This window comes from Panthera uncia, chromosome E1 (genome assembly GCF_023721935.1).
Source record: "Panthera uncia isolate 11264 chromosome E1, Puncia_PCG_1.0, whole genome shotgun sequence".
Classification (NCBI taxonomy): domain Eukaryota; kingdom Metazoa; phylum Chordata; class Mammalia; order Carnivora; family Felidae; genus Panthera; species Panthera uncia.
In genome coordinates, this window is record NC_064814.1 from 20025299 (window position 1) to 20037909 (window position 12611).

At 51.5% G+C, this 12611-nt stretch overlaps 1 protein-coding gene across 3 annotated transcripts in view; it reads left to right on the forward strand.

Annotated features, from left to right (window-relative positions):
* ARSG (arylsulfatase G) overlaps positions 1-12611 on the forward strand; it is a 68961-nt gene that overhangs the window by 22733 nt on the left and 33617 nt on the right. For 2 of the 3 annotated variants that reach the window (XM_049636397.1, XM_049636399.1), the window contains exons 3-6: positions 1927-1974; positions 3833-3950; positions 4364-4492; positions 6231-6368. In XM_049636397.1, coding sequence (XP_049492354.1) covers positions 1927-1974; positions 3833-3950; positions 4364-4492; positions 6231-6368 — 433 coding nt within the window. The remainder of the gene's footprint in view (positions 1-1926; positions 1975-3832; positions 3951-4363; positions 4493-6230; positions 6369-12611) is intronic. The other variant, XM_049636398.1, reaches the window with a different exon arrangement.

The following is a 12611-nucleotide window of genomic DNA, read 5'->3' on the forward strand; positions in this document are numbered from 1 at the left end:
TCCTCTGGATCGAGGAGCCCCACATACTTTTACAGAAGGTCAGACTGGAGCGTGGCATTCATTCATTGTCCCAGGCGGGCGAGCCCCAGGGGGAGGAGCTATAAGATCTCTCCTTTTCCATCCCTTCCTGCCCGTACGCCGGAGGTATAATTACCCTGAAGCTCCCATGAGGGGCTGAGTATCCTTATTGGCCCCATCACACGCATCCCTGTCGTGGTCACAGCCTGGAAGGGTTTGGCCCCTGGGACTCGGCTGGGCTGTACCTGAGCTGAGTTTGCTGTGGCTTGCCCTTCCCTCTTCATGCCTTTGAACTCCCAGTGAGCCACTGATCGCACATGAACTCTCCCTTCCCCCTCCGATCTACCTTTGGCGTCTTAGAGACTGGATATTCGGCCACATTGTGTTGTGATTATGAGTTCCCTGTAAGCATGCTTGTGGGAAAAACAAAAAACCCACCGAAGCGATCTCAACACCGTGGGCACCACCCACGCTTTGCTTCTAACCTTGGTTTAGGGTCTTGTACAGATATCACTAGGTCCTCCTTTTAACCCCTTCCTCATATCTTATATTTCTTCTTTTAACGTTTTTTTAAATTTTTTTTTTTAACGTTTATTTATTTTTGAGACAGAGAGAGACAGAGCATGAGCGGGGGAGGGGCAGAGAGAGAGAGGGAGACACAGAATCTGAAACAGGCTCCAGGCTCCGAGCTCTCAGCACAGAGCCCGACGCGGGGCTCGAACTCACGGACTGCGAGATCATGACCTGGGCCGAAGTCGGATGCTTAACCGACTGAGCCACCTTATTTTATAAGGTGCCCCTTATTTTATAGTTCTGTGTAATACATTTTATCTATTTATTAGAATTTTAATAATCTTAGAAACAGCTTAAACATTTTAATATAATTTTGCATTTCCACGTGATGCTTCATCCAAGACTTCCACATGAGTGCTTAACCCACTTCCCCTCTATCTTATGTTACATTTTTTTTTTTCAAACCTACAGAGCAGTTGCAAAAAGGGAATAATAGACACCCCTGTACCCTTTACCTAGATTCCCTGGTTATTACCTTTTGCTACATGCATTTGTCTCTAAAAGAGAGTTTGGTAGTATTTCATCGAGGCCTTGCAAAGTAACTTGCTTCAGCCACAGTCCTGCGGTTGCCTGTTTCTTTCTTTCCCTTGTGCATCATTCGGTGCCGCCGCTGTTAAGATCTGTGTACCGCGTTCTCTGCCCCTTGCCCCGTGGCTGGTTTCCCTGCGATCCCTGCTTCTCAAAGCGGAATTAGCAGGTCAGAAAGCTCAAACGTGGTCAGAGTTTTTGCCACACATCACCCAGTCATTCTCCGCAAAGAAACGCGTTTACAGAGCGAGGCGCAGCCGTGAATTTTCCTCCTTTGCTGTCCAGGTGAGGGTCTCTTCACTGGGGCAGCAGCAGGCCGGGGTGGGGGGTGGGGAGGTGGTCCCTGTGCAGGCTCCGCGGGCTGCTGATGTTGGTCAGAGAGCATGATGAAACCAGGAGGGAACCAGGCATCTCCAAGTCTATCTGGAGCGCGCACCTGTCCTCCAAGCTTCGGCAGGGGCCCCAGCGCAGGAGGGTAGAGCAGGTCCAGTGGGCTACATGGGGTCGCTGTGGGCACTGAATGCTCTTAGAGGAGCAGAAGCTCAGCCTGCTGGCTTCTCTGGGCCCTTGGGAAAGGCTTGTCTTCCTTTTCACTCTGTGCTTTCCTGGGTAGAACCTGACTCATCCTGGCTCCCTCTCAGTCCCAGAGAGCGAGGCTTGGCTTTCACACAGCATTGACAGCCTCTCTTTGCTCGTCCTCAGGAAAGGACAGCACTGATGGGGAACTGAGTATGTGATCAGCTCCCCAAAGGCGCTGGGAGCCCCCATGGGGATTCGTCTGAAAGTCTCTCTCTTGCTTTCCTACAGGCAAATGGCATCTCGGGCACCATGGATCTTACCACCCCAACTTCCGCGGTAAGAATTCTTTGGGGAATTTGTTACCTGGGAAACAGGAAGTAAAGATCTTGGTGTAAAAGGATTCCATTAACATTTAAGCCATCCTGCGCCTGGGGTACACCTCTCCCGAGTTAGGACATCTTTATTCACAGGGTCACTTAGGTGCATTTGGGGGACCCAGGGCTCCCCTTGGTGTCATGCCCTTCTCGCGTGGCATCTTTCCTGGACACCCCCCTCTTTGGTGTCTGCTTGCCCTTTCTGGCCTTCCCATCGTGAGCCCATCTGTGGCCACGTCTCAGGGAACATTTGGCCCCGTGAGGTCCAGACATGTCCAGTGTCGTAGCAAGTGCAAATTGTCCCGAGGGTTCACAGAAGCAGATCATCAATCCAAACGGGAGATGCTCTCTCTTGCCTTCTTCCTGCAGCCGTTCACCGCCTCAGATTTCCGACGCTCGGGGCCTTGGAGAATAGGCCAAGATCGAGCTGCCTGAGCCAACGATCCTAAAGTCAGTGTGCTGACGGATAAGCTCTCTGAATGTCCAATTCACCGAATTTTCGATGGCTTTCCAAAGTTGTGGTTTTTGCCTCTGCTCTCCCCCTGACCTGCCTCTTCCATTTCATAGGAGAGTCCTCCTCGGACTTTCTCTTCAAGGCGGCTGATCATTACGTCAACTTCCGTGGCTTCTCCCCTGTCGCTACTTGGCATGCGCTTCTCTGCTACCCTGCTATTGGAGAAACAAATGGATGGCTTTCTCCTTGAACACGGTTCTCTATTTTGTAGACTTCTCCCCTCCTCCGCCCCAATGTCTCCCTCTATTTCCATGCGATGTTCTCTCCTAGACACGGGGGAACATGTGTGTCTGAAGATCTTTGCGTTTGGAGAATGGCTTTCAGAGAACCAGCCTGCAACCAGCCTTCAGCCTCGGGCTCCCGCTGGGAGAGCACCCTCTCCAACTCCCTCCGCCTCTCCGGTGCTCCGTCCTCCCCTTCTCTTCCCTTGTGCCCCATTTTCCAGTTGGGCTGCCATGGCATCTCCTACATGTGCTTTTTAAGAACGGCAGGTGAAGGAAGTGTGGACCTGGCTTTTCCACTGACTAAAAATTAGTGCAGAACTTACTTTTCCCACTTGGTCTTTCTTCCTCCTTGACAAGTGAGGAGGTTGAACCAGATCAGGGTGTCGACACCTTGAGTGCGTATTTCTGGAGTTCCTGTGTTGAGGGATACTGAGAGTGGATCTTGCTCAGCAGGAAGTGGTGCCATCTTGGATTCGTGGAGTCTGCCATTGGGACTGAGAAGCGAGAGCACCTGCCATATACTTGTGTCCCTGGACCAGATAGTCTGGAAAGGCCTGCCGACTTGGGCATGCTGAGGTGCCTTGTTTCCTATCTCCAGGTTTACTCATATCGCCTCCTGCTTCTTGTATCTCTTCCCTGGTACCCTGTCCTCGTTCTCCGTTCCCCGCATCCCAACCTCTTACAGTTTAATCTATATATCTTGCTTCCCCTTCAGTCTCTTGAGGGCAGTCTCTTTTATTCCTTGAAGTACCATGCATGTACTTGATTTTCATCAAATGCTTACTGAGTGTGTTCATAACTGCACTGGGACGGTAGGTGTTCAATAATTCTCTCCACTTCCTCCCACTCTGGGTTAACTCTAATCCCAAGATGTTTTGCAAATCTAGTCTTACAGCCAGAACCCAGCAAAGAGTTTTCTTTGCATACTACAAAGGGATATTAATCAAATCCTCTTTTAATTACATACTCCACAGCACTGCAGTATTAAATCATGGAAAATTAAATTTTTGTCCTGGGTGTAAGAATGCAGGCTCACAGCACAGAAGCCAAGTGGGGGTGCTCACCGATTGCTTCTCTTCCAGGTTTTGATTACTACTTTGGAATCCCATACAGCCACGACATGGGCTGCACCGACACCCCGGGCTACAACCACCCTCCTTGTCCAGCGTGTCCACGGGGGGACGGGGACGGACCGTCGAGGTAATCCGATCCAAGGAATAGAGAGTGGGCTCCAGAGCAAGGTGAAGTCCTAAGGGTGTAGTCCCTCAGGAGGGGGCGGGGAACGGAAGCCTTAGCTGGCTCATGAATAACACAATAGTTAACATAATAATGGCCGTTTATTGAGAAATTGTCTCCGGCCGTGGGACCACTGCGTGCGGTGGGTATTTATCCTGACCTTGCAAGTAAGGAAACCAGTGAAGGTACAGGGAAGGGCCCACTTGCCCAGGTCACCCTGGAGCCGTAAGAGGCAGAGACACTGGTTCCCCGTCTGGGTCCCTCTGAGTCTAGAGCCTACTTGCTGCACGAAGGGTGGTCGCTGGCCCAGCAGCGTGGCAGTCATCCGGGTGCTTGTTAGAAAAGCAGAATTTCAGACGCCCACCCCTCCATCCCAGGCCTCCCTTTTCACAAGATGCCAGGTGGCTTCGTGTGCACGTCGCAGGGGGAGAAGTGAAGTGCGATACGTCTCGTCGCTGCCCTCCTTACCAGCTGGGGCTCGGGGGGCACATCTGTGGTCACACTTGGTATGACATGTCAGCCGGGCCCCTTTAAATCCATGTTAAATCGAATAGAAAAGAAAAGGGGGGGGTGGCTTAGTGGGAGAGGGGGGAAGGGAGATATTTTAGCTGATGGTGGAGTTGCCACAAGGTCATAAAAACCTAAAACACGTGACACCAACGATGGGCGTTAGCATGAGGATGCCCAGTAGAGTCATAACCTTTTCCTCTTTTTCACAGACTGTGGCCCTTGACGACTATTGACCCCAGTCTCACCTTGTCCCCCAAGCTTTTGTAAGGGGGGGGGGGTTGCATCAAAGTGTGATGAGGGATTTTCGTCTCTTTCCGATGCTTATCTGCACCATGGGGACAGAGTTCCTCCCGGAGATGGCTCTCGGTACCCTTTCTCTCTCCATGTTTCTCGGCTTCTCTCCTGGTCCCGTGGCGGCCAGGGCAGAGGGCCTCGGTGTTTATGGAGTTGCTAGTATGCCGCACAACGTGCAAAGTGCTAACCATTTGTTGTCTTGTTTGGCCCTTTCAGAGGGCAGGGGCGCGCTGCAGATGAGGAGTTGGGGTCTGAGAGCTTAGGTGGGGGCGCCTGGGGCTTAGTCAACTAAGCTCCCGACTCTTGATTTCGGCTCAGGTCATGATCTCCCAGTTCATGAGTTTGAGCCCCTCGTCTGGCTCTGCACTGACAGGGCGGAGCCTGCTTGGGATTTTCTGTCTCTCCCTCTCTCTCTGCCCCTCCCCTGCTCCCTCTCTGTCTCTTTCTCAAAAAAAAAAAAAAAATAATAAATAAATAAATCAACTTAAAAAAAATAAAAAAGAATCGACAGGCGCCTGGGTGGCTCAGTTAGTTCAGCATCTGACTTCGGCTCAGGTCGTGATCTCGCGGTCCGTGAGTTCGAGCCCCGCGTCGAGCTCCGTGCTGACGGCTCAGAGCCGGGAGCCTGCTTCGGATTCTGCGTCTCCCTCTCTCTCTGCCCCTCCCCTGCTTGCACCTGTGTCTCTCTATCTCTCTCAAAAATAAATAAACATTAAAAGAAAAAAAGAATCTTGCTTTAAAAATAAAAAAAAGCTTAGGTGATTTGCCACGGTCACGGCCAGGGTCCTAATTCAGCCACATGTGTTGGGACATTCACATGCGAGGTTCATCTCCATCTATAAGACCAAGGGCTGAGGGTTTTGTTTTTTTTTTTTCAGGAGATAAAACTGGTTTGACCCCCACTTTTTCCAATGGCTAAAGCTTCTCCCAATTCTCCTAACATGGTTTGAAACTTTTAAGTTGTCCCTGGCCATCTGTGTTTTTGTTAGATGTCATGTCACACAGAGTCCCGATGGCCGACCTAGGAAAGCACCAAGCATTAGCACCCCATAGATGGAAGGCATCATTTAGGGAGGTCAGTGGAGAGAGCCAGGGATGGGGGCTATTCATTGGCTATGGGACTCTGCTTGAGTAATTTAGTTTGTTTGGACCTCAGTTTCTCTCCCGACAAGATGGGAGGAACGATTTCTGTAGCTCACGGAAGCCTTTGTGAGCTTTGCGGAGTGGCCAGGCCTGTCTGAGGAGCATAAACGTTGTTGGCGGAGAAGAGAAGGTGTTTTATTGGTTTTACCCTTGGAGGAAATGGCAGACTGGACAAATCATCTGGGGCCGGGTTATTAAGTGTTTTGCCTTTACATGTGTTGCTGCATAAAAGCATTTTGTTCTACACCACGGCTGTTTCAGTCGCGGAAATGAATGCTGTCTGTGGTTCCCGCACAGGACCCACGAGAGGGACTGTTACACGGACGTGGCCCTTCCTCTGTACGAAAACCTCAACATCGTGGAGCAGCCGGTGAACCTGAGCGGTCTTGCGCAGAAATATGCGGAGAAAGCTACCCAGTTCATCCAACACGCGAGGTAAGGAGTCCCCTGGTCCCCACGTGCTGTCCCCTGGCCTCAGCATTCCTCCCAGCCATGGTGGCATCCCCCTGCCCCACAAAGATGGATACATGCTTGTCCCCTGGACACGAAGCTGGAGAAGAGCCTCCCCTGGAGTCTCCAGGCCTGGGGTAGAAATTCCGCAGGGGTGTTCCCAGAGTTCCTAGGAACCCTCCCATCTCCCTGCTCAGATCACGCTCTGCTGTCCTCTCCTATAAGCTCTGGACGGGAGGGTCTGCCTCTGTATTCTGGGCGCTCAAGGCATTTGTTGATTCGTTAATTGACAGGGTGTATTAGCTTCTTGTTGCTGCTGTAACAAACGTTCCACCACCTTATTGGCTAAAACAACAGCAGTTTGTTCTCCTGTAGACCTGGAGGCTGGACACCCAAAATGAGTCTCATGGGGCTAAAATCAAAGGTATCAACACGGCTGTTTCCTTCTGGAGATTCCAGGGGAGAAATGTTTCTTGTCTCTTCTGTCTCCCCCCCCCCCTTTTTTTTTTAAGTTTACTTATTTATTTTGAGAGAGAGAAAAAGAGCATGCGCACATGGGGGAGGGGCAGAGAGAGCGGGAAAGAGAGAATCCCAAGCGCTTACAGCACAGAGCCCAGTGTGGGGCTTGATCTCACAAACCGTGAGACTGTGACCCGAGCCGAAATCAAGAGTCGGAGGCTTAACCCACCGAGCCACCCAGGCACCCCGCCTCTTCTGTCTTCTGGTGGCTGCTGGCATCCCTTGGCTTACGGCCACGTGATTCTACTCTCCCCTTCTGTTGTCCCTTTGCCTTCTTGTCTTCTGTAGTCAAATCTCCCTCTGTCTCCCTCTTTTAAGGACACTTGTGATTATATTTAAGGTCTTCCATAATTATTGTGATTATGTATAAGAATCTCCCTATCTCAAGATCCTTAATTCAGTGGCATCGCCACTCACAGTTTCCAGCGATGAGACCCTAGATACGTTCGGGGGCCGTTATTCAATATAATGCACACGGGTTGCAAATTCCAGCATCTAGGGGGCCCTGCTCGCTAACCGGACAGAGGGAAGCAGACTGAGTGTAAGGCTTCAGGGAGCGGTGAGCCCTTGAAAGCACAGGCGACACACAAGACACCTGGCCCTTGCGTGAAATCCCCTGATCCTTCAGTGTTAGAAATGACTCGTTAAAAATAACAAAGAGCAGAAACCGTGCCACGGCGTGCGCCCCGGCCCGGTGCAGATACACAGACGGTGGGGGGCAGGCACGTGCCCACACGGTCGCCCCCACCCCATCACTTCAGCCCTGCCCTGACCCTTCACAGCTGCCTTTTCTCTGGCCTCTCATGAGCCCCTGTGTGGGCGGCTCAACTTTCTCCCAAGACTGCAGACTCCTCCAGGGCAGTGGAACAGCTTCCAGCAGTTTCTCTCGTATGCCCCACAGCCTTAACCTCAGAGGGCAAGAAATAACATGCCGGGTGCCTGTTTGCCTGGGCAGAATAAAAAACAGACTCCACCTGTGGAAAACAGATCACATCAGTCCTTGAACGTGCAAGGATGCCCCCAAGCCCTTGCTCAACCACAGATTTTTCTGGAGAGCAGGGCTACAGGCGGAGCAGAGGCAGCAATTTATTCTTGATAATAAAACCTACTTACGGCCTAAATCTGGAGGGCAGCCTATTGGGGCTTCAGGGATTGCATCTTATAAGTTATTCAGACCTTCCTGAGAAACACTGGCTTTTTTTCAGATGGCTAATGTAAACGGGCAAAGCTCCTTCGCCCACCTGGAGGGTTGAACACGTCTGTGCTCCCTGGGGCTGCGAGATGGTTCAGCTCCCCGTGCCCTGTGACAGGTGGATGCTTCACGGCTGGAGGGGACAGTTCAGTCCTGCTTTTGCTGTGCTTTGGACAGCACAGGTGTCCGAGGAGGGGTAGCGGCCGGTTGGGGATGAATGCTCTCCAGGGGGCACGGGCTGTTCCTCCACCAGTCAGCTCCAGAACAGAAAGTTCCACGAACAGTCTCCTTGTCGTACGAAGGAGGTGAAGAGTTTTGCTGATTTATTAATCAGTTATTAAGTGAAAAGTCACATGAATCCCGTTGTCTTTTAACTTTACGGGAAACAATCCTGAGGCGTGCTGATTTCTTTAGGATCCGACTTGCCAATTCATCCATGACTTTTGGAGCATCAGCAAGAAAGGTCCCTAGATCTGTACTCCTCCTGTGTGACCCCTGCCCCCGGGGGCTGGGCCCCACTCTCCCCACCCGGACCTGTTTGTCAAAACCGCCAGGAGTCCCTAGGGTGGGATTTCCCGCTTCTTCTCGGCAGGAAGCCCACCTAGACTTCTTTGAAAGTTTTTACTTAGATCTTTAGTTGAATTTAAATTTGTTTATTTATTTATTTTGAGAGAGAGAGAGTGAGCGAGAGCAGGGGAGGGGCAGAGAGAGAGAGAGAGAGGGAGAGAGGGGGTCCCAAGCAGGCTCCACACTGTCAGCAGAGAGCGCGACGTGGGGCTCAAACTACTGAACCGCGAGATCACGCCCTGAGCCGAAATCAAGAGGCAGACGCTTAACCGGCTTCCCAGATCTTCAGTTGAGTTTATTCCCTTGACCTGGCAGCATGCCCAAAGCTAACCCTTGATTTAGATGCTTTAGAGAGCAAGCAAAGCTCCTCATTAGCCAAAAAAAAAAGAGAGAGCAGATGTCATGGGCTCCTGGGTCACGGAGTTGCCAGTCTCCCACACCTCCCAGCCTCTGGGACTGAGAATACAGGGCCCAGCAAGGGGGGCGGTGCTGGGCCTCGGCGTGAACCAAAGCTTAGGATATTTGAAATCAGGACACGTGGCCAACGTGGCGGGGCCTTCATCACTCAGAACTAGTCCCAGAGATACACAGGTGACAAATAAGCACCTCCCCCACCCCAACCCCACCTGCCTGGACTGGAATCCAGGACCCCTGTCAAGGTCTCGATCCCCTCCTGTACTTGTCTCGAGCCCACCCCACACCTCTCTCACCCTACTGGTCTGCCCCTCACCTGCCCCTCACCCAGCAGCCACCTACACCAACCTGTCACCGACCTCAGGGCTCCAAGCTCGTGCCCGTCCCCCCGCCCCTTCGAGCCCCTCTCTCGTGTGCGAATGCTCCGATGAATACAGAGCGAGGGCAAGATGAGCTAGCCGATAGCTGGGCAGTGGGGCCTGGTGTCTTCCCCGCCTGCAGGGTCTCCCCAGTGCCGTTCCGCCTGCCTCCAGCGGCCACCTGCACCGCCCGCCTGTAGACCCCGTCCTGCAGGCCTCACCATCCCGGGGATCTCCTGCCTCACCCCAAAGGCGGCTTGGTTCTCCCCAGTTACACCGTCTTACAGCGCCCTGCGTATAGTCCTCCTCCGTCGCTCCTGCTAATCTGTAAATAATTACCTGATTAATTTTTCAGTTGCATTTTCCTCTCCTGTTTCCAATCAGATGTTAAGCTCCAAGGAGGTGGAAATCATATCTATCATGTTCCTTGCTCTATCTCAGTGCCTGGCGTCTAGTTGGAGCTTCATAAATATTCATCGAATGAGTGAATAATGAGTGAGGGACTTTATCTTGCCCTAAAGATGTGCCCGGTGTTGTGCTAGGGATACAGACAGGAATTAGATCTGTCCTTGCTTTTGAGTAGCTCCCAGGCGAGTGGGGAGACAGAATTGTGGAAAGCTGGCTTTAACACAGGTTGTGTCATCAGTGCCGATGAGTATGGTGAAGGAGGGGGGAAGAGAGGGGCCGGGAGCGGGAAGCCATCCAGGACCTGGGAGCAGAGGAGGCGTGTTGGTGGCATTTGAGCTGGATCTTAAGAATTGACTGTTTTTAGGCAAAATACCGGGGAGGTTACTGCCAGGAGAGGAATAGCATGACCAAGGCGCGGGAGGGCAGAAGGTGAAGTGTGCGAGAAGCTGGCATATAGAGAAAGAGTCTCGAAGCAGGAAGGAGGGGAAGGCTGGAAGGGACCCAGGTTGGGACGGAGTCTGTATTCCCTATTGAGGTCCCGCGTGGAGTCCCAGAGCCCGGGAGGCGCAGGGGACAGGCAACTCCGTGACCCAGGAGCCCATGACATCTGCTCTCTCCTTTTTTGCCAGTAAAGAGCTTTGCTTGCTGTTTAAAATCAAGCCCCTGTGCTCTTCTGAAGTAGGGAACTGGGTTCAAGCGTGGGTGTGAGAATGCTGTCTGTGACGCTGAAGGTCAGAGAAAGGCGGAGAAGTGTGGGAGCAAGTCCAAGCCAAGGGAGACCTCTTGTCCGAGGCTGGAAACCAACCAGGCAGGTGCCTGCTCCTTCTGGCCCTCCGGCCGGGTGCCCACTGGGCACCTTTCATGGGACGTGGGGGCCCCTCACCTGCCACTTTCTATTTCAGATCAGATGGTTTTCTCTGGATTCGGCTGTCCTGGGTTGTTTTTTTTTGTTTTTGTTTTTTTCCAAGTTTATTTATTTATTTATTTATTTTGAGAGAGAGTGAGTGCGAGCAGGGGAGGGGCAGAGAGAGAGAGAGAGAGAGACAGAGACAGAGAGAGGCTCCAAGGTCAGCACAAAGCCCCACGTGGGGCTCAGTCCCACAACCTTGAGATCACAACCTGAACCGAAATCGAGCTGGACGGTTAACCGACTGAGCCACCCAGGCGCCCCTGGCTGTCCTGGGTTTTAATCTTCAGCACATCTCCACGCCGTGCCCTGTCCTCTCTCTCCTGGAATGTCCTGTCTGGCATCTTACTTTTTTTCTTTTTTTCTTCTCTGCTCACCACTCCACTCATTCTGCCACACAAATAATATGTGTTCCCTTTAGAAATCTCTGAAAACAGAGACCAACAGATAGGGAACAGAAAAATCACCCTAAATGCCACCTCCCAGACATAATCCCTTTCGGTAGATTTGAGCAAGTTTTTCTAGCCTCATTCTGTGCTGAGGCATAGACACACACACACACACACACACACACACACACACATACATATTTTTAAACAAAAATGGAATCATACTGTTTTATAATCAACCTATTTCTTTACTGGAAAGCAACTGACCTTCTCCACTTTTTATTTTTAATGCAGCACAGAGCCTGTGGAAGGGGTGGCTTGGGGGATAGACACCCCCAGGGAGCCAGTTTTGTGTGGTTTTGTTTCCTCCAAATGCTAACTTTCTGAATTCCAGCACGGCGTCAGGGTGCAGGGAAGGAGGTATATCCCTGGACACCATGCATCATGTGTTATTCGGAATTATCAATAAAAAGACTACCGTTTATTAAATGCTTACTACAGGCAGTTAATCACAGCTTTATCAGGGAGGCATAATCGTCCCTATTATACAGACAACAGAGGTTAAGTTAACTGCCCAGGGTCCCACAGCCATGAAATAAAAATTCCAGGGATTTGGGTGTAGGTCTCAGAGCCTGTGCCTCCCATCTGTCTAGGCTGCCTTGTCTCTGAATTGCACATGTCTCTCAGCCACTGGCCCGGGGCGCTGACAGGACTTGGATCATGGGCAGGAGTCTGGGACATGATGACGGGAATGGGACAGGGTGGGCAGCGGGACCCTGCCCTCCACACCAGCCCATACGTGTGGTGAGCTGGTAAACGTGTAACAGCCAGCACTCTGGGGGCGGGGGGGGGGGGGAAGCCCTGATTTGGAACATTTGCCCATTTCTGTAGTATGAATACTCTCACCGTGACTAATTTCAGGCCACCAGAAGATGTCACTGAATGTGGAGTTGGTAAGAGATGTGCAGGAGGACACTGCCAGATGGTATTTCTGTCACACGGATACAACAGATCATCTCGACGTGGAATGTAGTAGAATGATCGGGATGTGATAAGTCATAAGAATGTATTGCCTTCGTTTTTCATATAATTTATTTGATCGTAAGTTTGTATCATTTAATTTTTAACGATGGCCATGTTTAACAACTGGCTTCAAAATTCCTGAAATTGGAGCCAGCTCCGTCCAGCGTGCCATTGCAATATGGTGGCTACCTGTTAGAAAAAGGCACCCCCTCTGGGTGGGTGCAGATCTCTGCCAGGGCACACAGCTTGGCCGGTGGATTGTGGGCTGGAATTAGGTATCGATTCATTTTCTCAGCAGGAAGTCCTGGTGCAGGACAAACCTATGCAACTGTACCTTATTGTCTGTGGGAGAGCAGTCAACAGACGTCAGTCGGCACTATCCAATGGAACCCTCCCCAAGGATAAAAAACGTTCTCTATCTGTGCATTTCAAGATGGTAGCCAACCAGCC